The sequence below is a fragment of the Leuresthes tenuis genome, unplaced genomic scaffold (genome assembly GCF_036924035.1).
Source record: "Leuresthes tenuis unplaced genomic scaffold, fLeuTen1.0.hap1 SCAF_6, whole genome shotgun sequence".
NCBI lineage: Eukaryota > Metazoa > Chordata > Actinopteri > Atheriniformes > Atherinopsidae > Leuresthes > Leuresthes tenuis.
The window spans coordinates 21865799-21884532 of NW_027325360.1; the positions used below are offsets into that span (position 1 = coordinate 21865799).

The 18734-nt window shown below is 38.5% G+C and overlaps 3 protein-coding genes across 3 annotated transcripts in view; 1 reads left to right on the forward strand and 2 right to left on the reverse strand.

Moving 5' to 3' along the window:
• LOC140310071 (glutamine--fructose-6-phosphate aminotransferase [isomerizing] 1) overlaps positions 1-18734 on the reverse strand; it is a 107650-nt gene that overhangs the window by 77023 nt on the left and 11893 nt on the right. The gene's annotated exons all lie outside the window — the stretch shown is intronic.
• The window catches only part of rab11fip1a (RAB11 family interacting protein 1 (class I) a), a 99354-nt gene that overhangs the window by 42360 nt on the left and 38260 nt on the right, over positions 1-18734 (reverse strand). The gene's annotated exons all lie outside the window — the stretch shown is intronic.
• On the forward strand, positions 8660-17966 carry adrb3a (adrenoceptor beta 3a). The gene is made up of 2 exons (XM_072388198.1): positions 8660-10525; positions 17062-17966. Exons 1-2 carry the CDS (start codon positions 9249-9251, stop codon positions 17144-17146), a joined length of 1362 nt encoding a protein of 453 aa, XP_072244299.1. The 5' UTR covers positions 8660-9248; the 3' UTR covers positions 17147-17966.

Sequence of the window (18734 nt, forward strand, 5' to 3'; positions counted from 1 at the left end):
CAGTGATGAGTAATCATGATGATTAATGTAAAGTAAACTCTGGCTGATGGCAGATGGTCAACAGGCCGCTGACACTAGCTGTAGTTCCTGATCCCCACAAGACCATATGATAGCTGAACCAGAGCCCTTCTTTCTCTGAGTCGCCCTCTCTGGCGCCAGCTCCCTGCACCCCTGCTTTCCTTGCTCTGTCAGTGATTCAGAGCATGATTGGAAGCAAACCACTTCTTTTATTAAGATATAGAGCCAGTGTCCACCTTTTCTACTAATTTATTGTTTGCCTTTAAACAATAACGGCAGACCTTGTGGCTGTGTGTATTTTTGATAGCATGTTGTAATGGCCATCGCCAACAGCGTCGCAGATTTACAACTCTGTATCGACCTGCTTCCTCTGACATTAGATCTCGCAGTCTGATCACATGCAGAAGGCCAAGGTCACATTTGTTGTTTACCAAATCGAAGGCCTGCATGATTTCTCCCTTTGATGTGCAGTGATACTGCTTTGCTTTCAAACAAGTTGAACAAGAACAAGATTTTTGTAAGGTAACACTTGGTCACTGGAAACTGAGTCCTGTGTGGGCGCAGTCATGGAAAACAAAAGCTGCCCACATAATGAAGACTTGATGCCAAAGAGACAGCTTTGAAAAGAAACACAGAATTTCAGATTTAACATAGTAGCCAATGAGCTTAACTTACTAAATGCCCAGATTTATGACTAGTTCTGTGATCCTGATTGGTGCGCAATCATGAAATGTTTACTTAGCAACTGTTAGAAATAGATCAGGAAACAAAAGCTTACATCAACGTGACCACTTCCCAGCAATCCACCTCAACCCAGAATGGTTTGAAAGAAAAAAAAAATAGGCAGATGCAGAACTGAAATAAGCACAGGCCAGCCAACCTGAGGGGAATAAAAATTGAAAATAAGCACTAAATTTGGATCTCTGATAAATCTGGGGGAAACAAACTGCAGCAACCAAGAGAAAGTAATCACTTGATTTCAGGAGTTGGATTCAATTTCAACTCTTTACGTGTCTGTGTATGTGTGCGTGCTTTAGTATTTCTTCACTATTTGGCAAGTATCTATCAAAAGCATCTGAGGCTGTTTTTTTCAAGGAGTTAAAAGATTATTTCAGGCTTTTTTGGATTTCCAATGTGTTTGAAGGTGCTGGACAGGTTAGGCAAATTATGTCAGTTGAAGCGTGAAATGTCTCTTCTAATTGGTTGTTGGTTGCCATTGCCAGCTGTATTAACTCAAAATCTTTTCATTCCAAATTTCTACAGGTCATGGATGTTTTTATTTGTGCCTTAAAATGTTGCAGCTGTAAAAGAATCAGAGATCAACAGTTTATTGCTCTGATTCACTGCTTTTCCTGTTATCATTGGCTCTCTTGTTAATTTATTCCTTTGCTGTTACCACCACCAGAGCTCGCAGTAAATCTCTATTCCTGAGATTGGAGGGAGCATGAATGGCTGATTTTGAATGATGATGATGTTTACCAACAGTAACAGATATCAGGCTAGATATCAAGTTAGAGTGTAAATCTGTGTCAAAGGTAGAAAGGTGGAAATTATATGCTGGGAACGTGTGACCATAAGTTTCGAAATATTCACTGCTCCACGTTATAACTAGTACCGCCTTATCAGGGCCGTTTGAAGGCTAAGATATTTCCCATAGAGCTCTGTTTAGCTCCTGGTTCTTGCAGTGGAAAAGGAACAAGGTCAAGCAAGGGCCCCCATAAAAGACCCTTGTTACTGTGGCTAAAATACAGCTTTGTTTCTGGGAAAATATTGTACTTTTTGCATACTTTCATTTTTTGACAGTTTTAGTTACTTTTGAAATTAAGAATTAAACATAAACTGTGAATTAGTGTGCACCATTTTTCTTATAGATTTAGACCCAATATTGAGCATAATGTTTGAATTCATAAAAGATTTGAGTTTTGAGACTAATATCTTACATTTCTAAATGAAATTGAGGAAATGATTCACATAGTATTTTCTTGAGTACACTGATGTTTGTTGAAGCTTTTTTTGCAGGTCTGCGAAGTCACAGAGGTTGATTATAGCCCTTTTCACACATGCAACAAGTAATATTAATGTCTTCATCAATCTGTTATTGTTCCTCAGAACACAGATATGCTCGTAATAGTGACAGATATCACCCCTGTATGTAGGGATGGGAATGGTTAAGAATTTAGTAATTCCATTTAGCAGTTCCATTATCGATATTGCTTATTGATCAGTTTCTCTTAACAATTCTCGATTCTCACCCAGTTATATAATACAAATATATAGCTCTCTATATCTAATTCTGTCTCACTGTTGCAGTCAGTCGTCGTCAACTAAATGATAATATCAGATGGAAATTATTCATACAGTATGTCGCAAACATTATTACAACAAGGCTCTGAAGTTTTGAATACAATGGAATTTTGAGATGTAACACGCTGTGCCACAAGCTTCCCCGACTTTACATTTGTGCAAAGTAATTGCATGCTGTGTGGTCAAATGTTTCAGCATGTTGGAGGTATGTCCGCCCTTGATGTGATTAAAGCTCTGCAAGTGTTGCAACTGGCCCTAGTATTGTCCTTTTTGATGAAATATAACCAAACTTTGGAGCGCTTTTGCCTCAACTCCATGTTGGAAAAATTCTGAGCCAAAGTAATAAAATATCAGTTTTCTTTGAACTTGTTTAACAATTAAAGTTAAACTAGTTGGGGTGTAATTACAGTAACAGCATAGCTATCAATTCAAGGAAAAAGTGGTGTTTATTTCACCTGTAGACACACTCTCTACAATCAGTTTGTAATAAGAAAACCTGCACCACTCAAAACTCTGTAAGTCCTTTTAGAGATGAACTTTTCATTGTGGCATAAGTATTGATGTTAAGCTCACAAACACGGAGCACTGTCATAAACAAATAGAACTGTAGATGGGAGATATTACAATACACTGCATGACCGGAAACGTTTCTGCTGCGCCTTAAAAACTTTCCTCTCATTCATTTGGCTCAGATGCTGAGAAAAAATCTTTCAGATTTCTCTGAACATACTATATCAAGTTAATCTGCCACTGCTGTGCCTGAATGGATGCCTGAATTCCTGAAATGCCTTGTTCGTAGTCTAAGCTTTTCTTCTGTTTCTTATCAGCATCACAGGTTGCATAATGACTATGTAATCGCAAATCCCGACTCAGACAAAGAGAGAATTCCATCAGACTCGAACGCTTTGTTTCAATCAGAGCAGACCTGACCTGTTGAGAGGCATGGCTCTGAAAAAGGAAGAGCTGAAGCAGAATGTTTGTGACAGAATGTGACAAAAATGTCATTTTGAATATTCAAGCATGTTGCCCGCCTCTTTGTGTCAACCGTGATCTCATCAAAGAGTCTAATTAAGTAGAAAAATAATTAGTAATTCAAGTTAAACCGTACAGGTCTTTTTTTTTTTGGCTCCACAGATGAAGAGAATATTGAATATAAATGAACACATACTGTGCAGAGTGTCAAAAGAATGTGACTAAACTATTTTGAAAAAGAAAAATCAAGGTTTCTTTTTTAAATCAAAAAAGTTATTAAAAAGACACTGCCCATTTATACTGAGCTATCACTCAATTTTTCATTTGCTTATTTATATTAAAAACATGTGGTTGAGATTTTAAGCATCTGTATTCATTCACGGGGGGTTGTCAGAATGAAATACTTAGGATAGCCCCCAAAATAGACACTGATCTGGGACATCTCTCCGGAGAGCTCTGTGTATGAGAGGACAGAGTCCATCAGTGCCCTTAAGCCCACAGCATTCCCTGTATAGATCTCTGTAAAACCTCAACATGTGGTTCCAATAAGCACATAATGAGTGTGATTTACCCACAACATGATAGTAGCGGAAGACTGAACAACTCGGTCTCAAAACCAACCTCTTCTCGCCTCAACGCATGTTTTCATACTATACAGCATCTCTGCTGGAAGATTCACTGCTTTTGGGTTTTAATTCGCCTCAGGATTTGGAAGAAAAATGATCTGATCGAATGTAAATTGTCAGTGATTCATTTTCTGAATATTGCATGTTACAAAGTGTGTCATGTACATTGCTATATCATACTTGTTTTACAAGATAAAGTAGAGGCATCATTAGTGCCCTGGAGGCTGAAGTTGTGTTTTGCTCATGCAGCCACTCCTTCCAGTCTTGATTAGGTTCTCCAGCTAATGGAGAGTTTCCTGAGCAAAAGGAGAAAAAAAAAAAGAAACGCTACCAAGCAGAGTCATGGGAGGCATTCCTGAATATCTGAGGTACAGAGAAGTCACAACAACCCTGACTGCAGGGAAGGTGTAGTGACAAAATGTAATAACAAAAATTTTTTACTTTTTCTACACTTTACATTGAATTTCTGTCCTGAACATTGAAGCTGATAAACATTGCTCTTGCAGTCAGAAAAAAAAAACTGAAGCTAAACAGAATAGCGTGACCTATGTTTTTTTATAGTGTGTTTTCACTGGTAATGATGGCTCCTACTTTAGTTTGTTTGATAAGATGAAGACATTAAACATCTCTCTTGTTTCCCTCTGGAAAAGCAATGGGTGGCACTATAGCAGATCCAAATCCAAACAACAACTTAGGGAGCCAGATTTAGTGTTAAACAAAAATGGCCTTACAATCAGCACTGCTGAACATAATGGCAATGGTCTTTTGCCATTGAACTGTAGAGGGTGGGTGCATGTTTAGTGGTTTCCAGACATGGAAGGGTTGGTAAAGACCAGATGGTTGCACTATGAAATGAAATGTGGGTTTGTAAAGTCCAGATGGCTGCCGCGGATCAAACCTCTGCTGTATGCTGTTGCTATTAACAAAGAAACAACATAAGTTTTTTTAACTTAGGCAGATTGGAACATATCACTTTTGACGTATCCATGGAGAGGAGGCAAACATTCCCATCGTGCAGAATAAATGGGGAGTGAATGTGTACTGAGCAGACTTTATTGAGCCTTATGACTGCTCTGATGATTTACAGCCTGCCATCATGAAGTGAGCAAATTAAGGACTCACCATAAATCTGGTTTACTTTCGAGGAAGTATGCAGTTGCTGTCATATTTCGAGAGCAACAAATTTCACACAAAGCAGGAACCACTGTTACAAACATTTTTGTGACATCACCTATGATAACAAGTGTGCTGGTGTATTATGTTAAAACCACACAACGCACCTGGCCTTAATGGATACATGTCATCTTGTACATAAAAAATTTTTTTTATTCATCAGCAACATCTGTTAGACTTGTCACCTAAAGTGAATATAAAAGTTATTATTGTCAATGACTCATTGTACCATATAAATGAATAATGTCACCATTACAGATCTATCTGTGTAATAGTGAGAAAGCTGTCACGGCTGTATCCACTATCAACAACTCTGCGTGTGCCAGCTGCTGTGCTTGACTGGACTAGGACCGGGTCCAGATTCACCAATGGCATCTTCTCACGCAAAGACAAATGAGCAGCTGTCAAACTTTCAAGCTCCCCAGTGGTGACCTTCATCTACAGAAATGCTGTCAGATGGGGCCTCTCGGTCATCAAGCTTAGAAAGGCACCAGTGTTTTGCTTTTGCCCACTTTTCCCTTTAGTGAATGCATTTACAACGCCACAACTTCCTGTCTAATGAGTGACAAAGTAACTTAGACAAAGACAAAGAAAAACAAGCCATTTAATTCTAAATGGAGCAGAAGGGAAGGAAGATGTATATGAACACAAGAAAAAAAAAAGGCATGCTTATGTACAAGACAATTCAAATTATTCCCAAGTCCATCTGTTGAAAAAATGACGCCTGCGATTAAAGTAAATCATTCTTTCAAAAACTGGTCTGGCATTTTGGTCAACAGTCTTGCTCGCTTTTTTTGTTTGCTTGTTTGTTTGTTTTTTAGCTTTAGAATCACATTAGACATCTGACACCACCCTAATGTAACTATGTTAAACAGGAAGCTGAATCCAGCAGCTGGTTAGCTCAGCTTGTCATGACTGGAAACAAGAGAAACAGTTAGCCTCAATAAAGTTAGCAATTTTTCATTTTATATCTCGTTTGTTTAATCTCTACATAAACAAAGGCGTAAACACGCACAGACATACACACAAATGAGGTGCTAGTGCCAGCCAAGTTTCCACCATTTCTTCATCCTATACTTAGAATATGTTCACCCCTTTTCCTTGCTGTTAAACGCTTCTCACAGCATTGTCAAACTGTCACTGAACTAAACCCATTCACTCTGATTAATTACTTGGATATTGTTTTTTCCCCCTTCTTTTGCTTACATAGAGACGAGAAAGTCTGCATTAGCACATAGACGGAGGTGAGCATCTAAACTACTTGGTAAGTTTAGATGACACAAAGCTTGGCTCAAACTAGAAAGAAATTACTTTGACAGACTTGCTTGGTGCCACAAAAAATGTTGAAAAAAAAAAACAAGTAACAGATACATATCATGAACTTTTTAAGATTTGTCACATGACTGTGTTACTCAGATAGCTCTTTGTGACAGGGAAGTGATGCTGAGATATTCATCAATGCACTCTTCAAAATCACAAGACTCCATTGGCAAAAGCAATCATTTTACCTCAAAAGTGTTTTGAGCTGTTAGTTTGGATCATAAACTAGTGTGTCAAGTGATATACTCGCAACCAATGTGATTCATGGGGTAAAATCTGTATTTTGTCAAAGAAAAAGCAGGGAAATTATCCTAGTTATAACTTACTTTTCCCCCTTTTTTTTAGGAGACTAAACCTTTGCTATCCGGTTCAAAGCTCTACATTGCTTCGGTTTTGTGTCTTCACTTCTCTGAACTGTGGGTGTGCCAACTGGAATTCATGGTTGATCATTTAATGTGGATAGGTATTTAATACTGCACAACCCAACATCAGAAAATATAAACTTTCATTTAAATTTGACAAATAAAATAATAAAAGTATTTAAGTGGGAGGATGCTTTGGTGTCTCCTCCGAGTTTTCTGTATTTGGCCGAAGACAAAAATTGGGGCCCCCGGGACAGGCTCCAGCCCCTACAACCCCAAAGAAAATAATGAATAAATTATGAAAAATGTGTTTTTTCATTATTATTATTACTGTTGTTGTTGTTGAGCATCTATTTTCATGCAAGCTATGATGTTTTCTTAACCTTCAGTGCCCGAACCCATCTGAAGAGCATCTGAAAAGTAATCAGTGGCTGTACAACACAAGCTCAAACTGAAACATCCAAAATTTGTGAAATTTTTCCACATATCAAAGCTGATAATTACTCCTTTTGTGACGGTTCCATGAAATGTCATGAAACTCTATTCCTTTACACATTAATTTTTGTGTCAAGCAGAAAAAAAGCAGAGATTTATTATCCGAGAACACAAATCAGAAAAGTAAATTTCCTAACATTTTCATATATTTCCATCAGACTGTGTTCGGACATAATAGATTTCAAGTTGACAGAGGAAATTTTTTGCAAAAACAGTTCAAACATCTCGCTGCTATAACATTTATTTTGAGCTGTGTTTGTGGCCACTTTGCAAATGTTAGCTAACTGCTAACTGTGGCTCGAGAAGCTAGTTCACAGTTGTTTTTCTTTTCTTTTTTACTTTTTCTCTGGGAGCAGCAGTCTGTCTCAGCTGAAAGGCAGTGAGTGTGAGCTTAACAATGCAGTTAATGTTCTGTGAGGGACATTTTTCACATTGTTTCTGTCGTCTTCTTTTTGCCTATTGAAATGTTGATCAAAATGAGAATATGGATTAAAGTTGCTTTACAGGAGAAAAGGTATAGATATAAATCATTCAACAAATAAAATATTGTTATTTTCGTACATAAGAATAAAATTCAAGGTGGGAATACACAGAGAGGAATCACATCTGCAAGCGTAAAGCCCATCAGACCATAGAAGGAGCGGCACTGTGACAAGACATTCAAGAGAACAGCACTGTGCAGGATATCTGAGGAGAATCGCATGTAAGGCATTTGCCTGATTGTTCTTCTTCAGTGCATCAGCTTGAGCAACAGCGAGATAGTGATCTATTATTTTCTTTACTGCTCTGAGTCAAAGAGAGGGCACTTATTTCCTGTTCTCTGCAGTTGGAGATGCCTCGTGCCTTGTGGTCTGAAAGCTAACCACAAACCATATTACAATTAAGCCTTTGGGGTGCTTGAGATAAAGAGTTATACCACGATTAACCGAAATCAACTTGTGAGTTAGTTCACTGCTGTTATGTTTACTGCAGAGCTATTTAACCCCTATTAACTGCTGTCATTTTTACTTAAGTTGGATTTTTTTATGCAGAACTTTGACTTGTATTATGTTGTTTTAGTTTATTTTACATTTTTTTTGTGTTGGTACCTCTACAACTTTCTACTTTCTACAACTTAACGAATCATGATGTTCATGCTCTGATACAGGAGTGTATCTTAGCCTCTCGTTAAACATGTATGTCACTTTTTTTTTGTGTGTGCGATTTTTTTCACATGTGCGGTTTGATGAGGGTGCTGCTCCCCGTAAGGCTTCCACACACAGACAAACTGTTCAGCTCCTCCCCTCTGTCTTGAGCCAGGGTGTGATTACAGCCAATCTTAGGCAACCTGCACTGAGACAGAGAGAGAGAGAGAGAGAGAGAGAGAGAGAGAGAGAGAGAGAGAGAGAGAGAGAGAGAGAGAGAGCAAAAGAAAGAGTGGGCAGTCACTCTGGTGCACTCTGGTGGTTCTTGTAACAGCGCCACTGTTTGCTTGATCTCCAAACAGCCCAACTGTGGCACTGAGGCTCAAGCAGGATCCAGCGAAAAAACTAATCCCAATGGACATATTCAAATGGACAAATTTGGGTTTTCTACTCCAAAACTTTTTTCCACTTGACATTTAGACCTTTTCTTGGATTCATGAAAGCACTGCGACGAATGTTGTTTCAGCTTTAAGGTCAGTTTGGATTATTCTTTCTGGAGAACATGTTGTTGACTGCAAGCCTGTCCACAAACAATCACGTCTTTGGAAGGATGGAGAGCCACCACTCCCTTCTGAGCACTGCCAAACAAGAATCTTAAGGTGTGAAATGTGAGCTTTAAATGTAAAGAGAAGAAAAGAGAAGAAAATAACTTTTTTACTATGGAAAATGTCATCAGCTCTTAGTTTTGAATATATTTTATTGTAAGATGCTTGTGCAGATTCTTTACTCGTGTTCACTTTAATGTGAAAACCAAACTGCTTCAACTCATTGTCACTAAGTTGAGCCCTCAAAAGATGGATGTCACAAACACATCCTCCAGAACATCCTACCATGAACCACAGGGACTCTGGATCCTCGTCATACTGGTCAACATTATCGTGATCACAGTGGTGGGAAACTTGTTGGTCATCCTCGCTGTGGCACGAACTCCACAGCTACAGACTTCGACAAACAGCTTCATTATGTCCCTAGCTTGTGCAGACCTTATCATGGGGGTCCTTGTTGTCCCTCTTGGGAGCAGTTATGTGGTAACAGGTGACTGGCTATTCGGTAGTAAATTGTGTGATCTCTGGACTTCTGTTGATGTCCTCTGTGTGACAGCGAGCATTGAAACGCTTTGTGTCATAGCAGTAGATCGATATATAGCCATTACAAAGCCGCTGCGGTATAAAGTTCTACTCAGCAAGTGGCGTGCCAGAGTAATAGTTTGTTTAGTGTGGTTTGTGTCCACTTTAATTTCTTTTGGACCAATTGTGCAAGGGAGTTTGACGAAACACGACAACGAAACATCTAACTGTTCCAAAACTGAAACATGCTGTGACTTTGTGACTGATCCCATTTATGCTGTTTCATCCTCTATCGTGTCCTTTTACATACCGGTGTTCATAATGATATTTGTGTACACAAAAGTCTTTGTGATAGCCTCACGACAGGTCCAGCTCATTGATAAGAATCGTATGCGCTTCCAAAATGAATGTCCAGCACCACAGCTACACATTAGCCCCAGCTCCAACAGTATCCTGCAGTTGGCATGTGTGGGCTCCAGCAACAGCAACAGTGTGGCAAGGAGAAAGAGTGCCAAAAGGAGGCCATCACGGCTAATACTTGTTAAGGAGCACAAGGCCCTCAAGACATTAGGGATCATCATGGGGACTTTCACTGTGTGCTGGATGCCATTCTTTGTTGCTAACATCTTAAATGCTTGCAGCGAGGGACTTATCCCATCATGGCTCTTCCGGCTGTTAAACTGGCTTGGCTACATCAACTCTGGCCTCAATCCTATCATCTACTGCAGGAGTCCAGAGTTTCGCACTGCATTCAAGAACCTGATGGGCTGCCCGTGGCTGTCCATCCTGTGGCTAAATGATTTCTATAAGGAACTGCGGACCCGCTGCTCCTGCTTTCTGTGGCAAGCCGTGTCGGGCACATCCGGCTCATTCCAAAAGTCTTCAGCTGGTAGCACTGAGGGCAGTGACAGTCTGGCCAGCAGAAGTGAGGAGACATCCCTTGGTCCTCTGCAGTCCAATGGGAGCACAAAGTTCAGTGACTGTTCAGAACCAGAAACCACATTGTAAGTTTCTCTTGAATTATTTTTAACTAAGTTGTCATTTTCGTCTGACTTGAGAAGGAGCTTATAAAAAAACTTCATCTCCAACAAAAACACAAATGCACAAAAACAGAAGCCAAGCGTTTACTTTTATTTCTTTAATTATGAATTCAGCTTAGAAACATTATGCTAAATTCTATAACCTTAACAGTTACTCATAAAGATTTGATCACATCACACTTACAGAGAAACAAAGAGAAAGTGACCCTGGCAGCTGGTTTGAAATCTATATTTTTCTTTTCTTTTGTGAGTTAATCCCTGCTCTATCATGTGACATGTGAGTGGATCTTTGACATTGTAGAGCAGCTGTGAGAAAAAAAACAGCGTAGAATCAATGACACAGAATCAGTTTGAATTCCTCAACGCTTTTGGGCATCCTGATGATGTCTGATCATTACACAGTGATGATCCTCTGTGTGCCTGCATGCTTGTTTCAGGACATAGTAGCTACAAAAAATAGCTAAATCTACGTAATCATTTTACATCAATTAGTGAACTGAACATTAGTGACATATGGACAATAGAAAGTTTTAAAAAAATCCTTTATCACATAAAAAGAAACAGTCACAAAATATTTTATGGAAATAAAATGATTTTTAAAAATAGTTCGAACATTTAAAGCATCCATTGAATTCAGTTAAGGTGCATAGGGGCAGCTTTCACAATGTAAAAACATTAACATGCATTTTTTAGCATGAAATATTTGTAAATTGAATGTAGATTACCATCTTGATGTAAGGAACTAATCTTTGCTGGTATACACATCCTACGAAACACAATATCTAGGATGAAAATAAATAGTCTATTGACTGCTTAGTATAAATTTTGAGGTTGTTAGAAAATGCTGTTTTGTGCCTTTAATAAAAGTAGAAATCCCTATCTGGACATGCTTCAACACATCAGTGTGCTGCAGCTCTGGAGAGAAATATACTGAGTGGAAGAGCAAAGAAAAATGAATGATTTCTGAGGCACTGGCAGCTGTTGGTCTCTCACAGTTTGACAGCACAAAAAAAGTGTAAACGTGATATTCAGATTTTCATGCGTGATTCAATAACTGTACATGTACATCTCATTGCACTTGCAAGTGTAAGGAGCACCGTTGTTAATAAAGGGGTTATTGTATTAGAAGTATTTCAATAATTTGATCAATGTAAATAGTGGTTAATTAACTCTTTGATAGACTTCTGAATATTGTGAATGTTCAAGTTTTAAAAAAAAAGTCCAATGTGTAAGACAGATTGACTAATGAAGACGCCGTGTGAGCTCAGTGATGTGTTGAAGGCTGATTCGACAAACCACGTTTGGCACATTCAAGCACACTTCTAAATTCTGTTGTGGATGTCTGCCTGTCAGTGGGCCTCACTGTGCCCTGCCCAACACCCCCTGCAGCAGATAAATCTTTATCACTTATGCACAAGACTTCCCCCCCATAACTGGACATGCTGTTTACAAAACTGACAGCCAATGAGAAGGAGATGTTAGTGGAGGTTAACTGGGGCTGGGCAGCTGGATGTTTGATTCAGCACTATTCTAAGACACAAACTGACAGCGAGCTGGCTGCCCATACTTTATTGGTAAATATAAAGAATATTTACAATATTTACTGAGTACTCTATCATTTTTTTGTTTTTGTTCTAAACTGTTTTCCATCTCAACATATGAGATTTTGCCATCACAAATACAAATATTCAGCTATTTCTTTCAACTGACTGTCAGAGGACCTTGGATTCCTGATGCTTCTTCAGTAGTCTGAAATTCCAGAATAGACACTAGCATACACTTCATGCGCACCACATTTGATGGCTTCTCGTCAATCCTGAATGTGTCACAAACTGAGTTTGTGCATGAATCAAAACCAAAACTGTAGCTTGTGTATTTGAATTTACATACACATTGCAAAGCAATTGTGAAAGTAAAATTCACAAGTCATAACTCAATTTAATAGAGAACCTAATGTCCAAATGGGCCTTTTAATGTCATGTGAACTACCACAAATAATCCAGTTTTATGGTCTGAGGATATGTTCTTTTAAATAGTTACTCTCAATGCTATATATTATCTATTTTTCTTCCATGACACGTGGTGCTTTGCAGACATCAATGAGCATAAAATTTAGAAGATATTTAGGGGCATATAAAAGTCTTCCATAAAAGGAGCCCGGCGTGTTCTGCTGTAAATCACCTCAAAGGGAAGGCTCAGTAGACTCACCCTATGCTTTGAACAGGATTACAACTGTAAGTGAGAACAGGCGTTCAAACAAGAGTCTAATAGGTTTAAGATTCGAAGACAGGTTTAACGAAGGAGATGACAAACTGCTGAAGACTGTTGCCTTAAAGTGCGAGTACTGCCACCGTGAGCATCTGTCAGTGGAACCAGGCAGCTTCATTGTCACCCCTGTCAACGTCTATTTAAGTAGAAAGAGAGAAGCACAATTGAGTAGCATATTTTCTCTAAACCACGGGACAACATGCAATAGCAATGCTGTTCTGTCATGAGCTGATGTATTGCAGGACTGATAAAAAGTGCAATACAACCACTCAAATTAGTAGTTTTAGGGAGGAACGGCTGCTCCACGCAGCGAGGTACAGAAATTATCAATAGTTACTTTGTTTTCATAGAATTACATGCTGGCACATCAGCACTGCCCTTATCACTGCCAGAGCAATCCTCTGCTTGTGTCACGCACACCATGTTATATGACAAGCACAATTCTTCATAGATTCCCTTTATAATAATTCTCTGTAATGTCCTACTCGGCATGACTCTTTTGTCTCAGAGTTACTGAGGGTTTTGCCAGATGTGCATTGGGGTTATCTGAGTCAAAATATTCATGTGTTTCTTAGGCTTTGCTGTTTGAGCAGGGGTAGTGTGTTAGGACAATATATCCATGATTGACAACTCTAGAATTAAACTAACAGACAGAGTGGAATGTTTAATTTCAAATAGTAGTGGCCAACTAGGTTCTGGACTAAATGGGAAGCTGAAAGTGGAGCAGAAATGAAGAGTCTGTCAGATGTCTGATAAAATGAAGTAGGAACACAACTCGAGCTCTCATCATTAGCATAGGCACAGAAATAAACCCGCAGAGTTACAATTCAGAAGCAATGTGAAAGTACGGAATAATATAAAAATAATTACATACTATACAGAAACATGCAGTGTGCAACAGCAGTACTGTTCAAGAGATGCGTGTGAGATAATGACTCATCAACATGAAATTTACAAAACAACTTTAAAGACTGAGACAGACACCTTTCGTGGGCATCAAAATGGACACTAATGGGCAAAGCTGTAAATGGACAGTCATAATGGAAATGTGAAAAGCAAATATTTTTCAGGAGCAAGGCTTGTTCCTCACTTAGGCTTGTTTTTCCAGATGTAGCTCCAAACTGGTTATGGGTTACAAAGCTGGACAGCTGAAATCTTTATATTTCAAAACAAACGAAAAAAGAGAAGAAAATGTATACTTTTTAAGAAACATTTATATTTTCAGCTGGTGTACCTACACTATAAGCGACAGAAGAACAAAGAGATGAAGTAGAATGACATTTGCAGTTTCAATATTGAGTCTCTATAAACACTGTGAAAGGCTCATTACCCCAGATGAACTTTTAAATTTGAACTTGTAAATATGTCTGAAAGGACGTTGTGTTCGGAGGCCTAGTATCACAGGTTTATTATGTAAGTAACTGTGTGTTGCTGTGTTTCTGGAACAAATCGTATTATTATGGCAGCTAAATACGTAGATATAATTGCATTTCCCCCTCATAAATGCTGTATCCGCCCAGAGTGTTTTATTTGTGGGAACCTTGTTAGTTAAAACAACAAGCAGCAAATATGGTGGGCACTTTAAGGAAGGTGTAAACAGTTATTTCTGCTGTGATGTACACTGTGCAAGTTAAATATTGCACTGTGTGACAAAAGTATGCTGAAGAGAATGTGACTGATAAGCTTTTTACTGAGCTGCTGAAAATGTGTGGCAGCTTCTGGTGCCATGTGATCTCATCAACAAGTTAAGAAAGCCTCTGCAGTGAGCATGCATAATTAGACACGCATTTAAGCAACTTGGAGTTTTGAATGTGTAACAGGAGGAGCTGTTGTACACTTTCCTGTGCTGTGAACCCTGTCATTCTCAGCTTTTCTCCACAGCGTGCTAATTGTGCTTCGTATACAGCTTCACACGTTGCCTTGTAAGCTGACAAATGCCTTGTGCATTTTGTCAGCTTGTAGTGAGGTCAGGCACGAGACAGCATAAAACAAGGAGCGGAATAAAGCAAAACATGGAGGTGTTGACCCGAGGAAACCCTCCAGTACTCCCTTTCATGTCTGCTTGGTATCTGAAGCAATCACACTGCATCAGGGTCTTCTAACACAGGCACTAGGGAGTTGAGCAAACACCCAAGAATAGTATAGCTTCAAGTTTTTTTAGGTTTGGATTGATAAAAAGCAATAAACTGTAAGTGGATATTATTTTGCTTTTTCCCCACAAAGGCAGCTAAAATGAATGCCACATCTTTTTCATCTGTCAGTAACTGTGATTCGAGGTACTCAGCATTTGTTTTTGCATTCCGAGCAGTTGGTAGTATTCGGTGAATCAAGCCAATATAAGTTTCCGAAGAATGTGAAATTCAATGTATAGACGATGTTATCAAAAATCCTGATGATTATAAGTTAAAAAGGCATTCAAGTTTCTGTTTTAGATACAATATTATGTTTGTCTAGATGGAGGAGACCGATTTGTTCTTTGAACATCTGGTTAGATATCATTAGTGGCTGTCGTTGGCTGGTTTTGATGACACGTAATCATATAAACAGAAAAGTTTTAGATGAAAATATTTCAGTAAGAGTTGTGCGATGCTTGAAATATATCTAATTCAACACAAAATTTGAATCACTGAAAGTATGCTAAATAATACATTTCTATGTGTAAATTGCAAATGACTGAATCTCACAAAAGCACAGCAAGTTGATTTTCCCATGAGTTAGAAGGACCAGATTCTTCTAGTATATGGCAGTTCACATGAAACCACACTGTAAACAGTGTCCTACATGTTCCTTTCCCATACGCATTCACACTTTTGTGAAGCTTACAGTTCAAGGTAGTTTATACCTTCTTGTACAGACATGCAGAGTGAAGGTGATAGCATCAGAATGCATGTCTTTGGCGGGGTCAGTGAGCTTTTACACAGAAGAAAAGGATGAGGGGACTTTCTGTCATTAACAAGAAAAAGAAATTACAGGAAAGAGGTGTAGCGATGATTCTGATACTGTTATCTACAAGAAAACACAAAGATAATCTCAATAAACCTGTAAGACAACAAACAGCTGATGCCATTTTTTATTTGACTGAACCTGAAATGGAGTAAAGGGTGTGTCCAGCGTGTGTCAACAAGGCATACAGTAACACACTGTAAGTGGAGACCATTTTGTGGAGGAACCACACCAAGCATGTCTCTGAGCTCTTGGATCTCACTCATCTTAGAAAATGTTAAGACACCAGAAGATACACCATAAACAAAGTTATTTTAAGAAGAAAAATCTAATCTGACCTTTACTCCTTATTCACTTGTTGAACTACACGCATCATTTGACTTGGCCTGCATTTTGATCTCAACAGCAGACCTGTATACTTTAGGACTATTTTTTGTGCCGTTGTGATGCATTAATGTTGGCCGCAGACACACAATCAGATATATAAACACTTACATAAGTGTGACACACCCACATGCTTTCTCTCCGAATTTTGCTGTAGCTGCTGATAAAAACTCACCATGTACTCAGAATTTAAAGGAATAATAACTATGCTAAAAGACCAAAGTGTGTTGTATATGTATCTTGTTACTTTGTGTTGTTACATTGTCTTAAAATATTTCCAACAATGTTCGAATACAATTAAACGTGTAATTCTAATCACACTGGATATTACTTCATAATACTGTTATCTAGTAATAAGCAGCTTTACTGATATATGTAAGAGTTATACTAGCTTACTATGCTGAGGCTAAAGTGTATATGCTAATGCTTCAACATTCAGCACATCTATAGCTATTTCAGTGTTTTAGTCGTCTCTGAATATGATTTTAGCTTGAATCAGGTAAGGCAGATATTCATCTGCATTGGTGAAAAAAGCTCAAATGATTCCAAGCTACGTCACAATGAATTCAAACTATATATTTTGGTATTCTTTTGTTGAGACACTGAGATGCCGTATAATACTTGTGTTTGGAAGAGAGATGTATAAGAAAGGCAAACAAGCATGACAAAGTCTTCTCAGAGGTGAAAAGTTCGATCCTGTACTTTGCTGTATGTAACAGCAATTGCTTCTAGAACAGACACTAAATAACTCAAATACAAGCTAGAACGCCATTCCCCCCAGTGTCACAACATTGATTGTTTGATATCAAAATAAAACAGGTACATTTTCATGTGTAGATTTGCTCATGTCTTTTCTGTTAGATTTTATCCATGGAATGACAGCTGTTGTGTTTATCTCTTTTCAGCTTCACATTGCAGGAAAAGGATGGACGAACTGTAAAATGTCATTCTACTGAAGCAAACTGTTACTGTGACTACTGCAAAGTCTGAGACCAAACAGCAGCGAGGACAAGCTAAAGGAAAGTGCAACCGCTGCAGAATAAAACTAGACCTGGAGAGATGGACAAAAATCAGCTGATTTGATCTCGACGGGAAAGCTGTGACTGTTGTTGTTGTTGTTGTTTTGTTTTTGAGAGCAGGAGATGAACTGCGCAGTGCTTTGCAGACATTTGATGACACCAGATGAACGTCCCTGTGTCATCTACATATTGTTAACAACAGACTGTCTGTTCTTGAATAAGACAAATGCAAGCTCTAAACGCATTCCAGTAAATCTATGGACACAGTGTACAATATGTGGCCCGTGGTTTCCACAATGTATACATGAACTAATTATGAACAGTATATTATTTGGTAAGTTATGTATTTATGATACACTGAATCTGTAGCAAATTACAAAGGTTTTTTATAAGTTTTGGCAAGGCTGTTTTCACTGTCGAAAGATTTTACTTACACAAACTTCGCAGTGAAATATCATCCAAACCAATGAGCTGTGCAGTGAGATACTCAACTCTAGTGTCTGTTGTTCTAGCCTTAATGTTCCTGTTTTGAGCCTGGCCTTTACATTCGCACAATGTTACTGAAATTCCTTTGTCTATGTTAGATTATACTATGGCTATGAAAAATGGCTGACAATTTAAATATACTTCTGGTCAACTGACCATCAGTACATGTTCTTATACAAGGTACAGTATTACAAAATGCAGGTAAATATAAGTCAGCTGTATGCTATTTTACAAACAAAATCTATCTTTTTTTTCCATTTGGCAATGTAAGCTCAGTGACACTACAAATAAAGAATGATAACAGACTTGGAGGAAACTTTTCTTCTACATTATCCATAATTTTTTGCAGTCTAAGATGGCAGTGTAGGGCTGTTGCACTGTGGGTTAAGCAGCTTTCAGATATTCCACCACAATTTGTGAGGATACAAATCTTTTGAGACTAAATAAGTAAACGATAAAAAAGCATATGCTATTATACAGTCAAATTTACAAGCAAAAAACATGTCTTTGGTCAAGGAATCACATCGCTTCACAATGCAAGGTTGGTTACCCCTGGTTACATCACAGATTCCTGTTAACAATGAATGCCACAGGCACACTTTTGTGAGGAGGTGCATCAGTTTGATTGTTCTATTGACTTATTGTTCCCTACCGCAAATCCCATTTGAATTCCATCCATCCACCCATTTTCTATACCCACATAATCCAATTCAGGGTTGCAGGGGGCTGGAACCTGTCCCAGCTGCCACTGGGCAAGAGGCGGGGTTCACTCTGGACATGGCCACACAGAGACAAACGAGACAAACAACCATGCACATACACACTCACTCCTACAGACAATTTATTATGAACTAAAACGAACGTAACGTGCATGTTTTGGATGGAGGGAGGAAGCCTGAGAACCAGGAGAGAACCCACACATGCACAGGGGAGAACAAGCAAACCCCCATTTGAAGTCAAGCCATGTGATTTAAAAAAAAAGTTGATCATTAATTCACCACATTTTTTTTCATACCCATCAATTCATCTTTCTTTAAAATGTCAATAAACATGTTTATGTTTGTTTATGCATT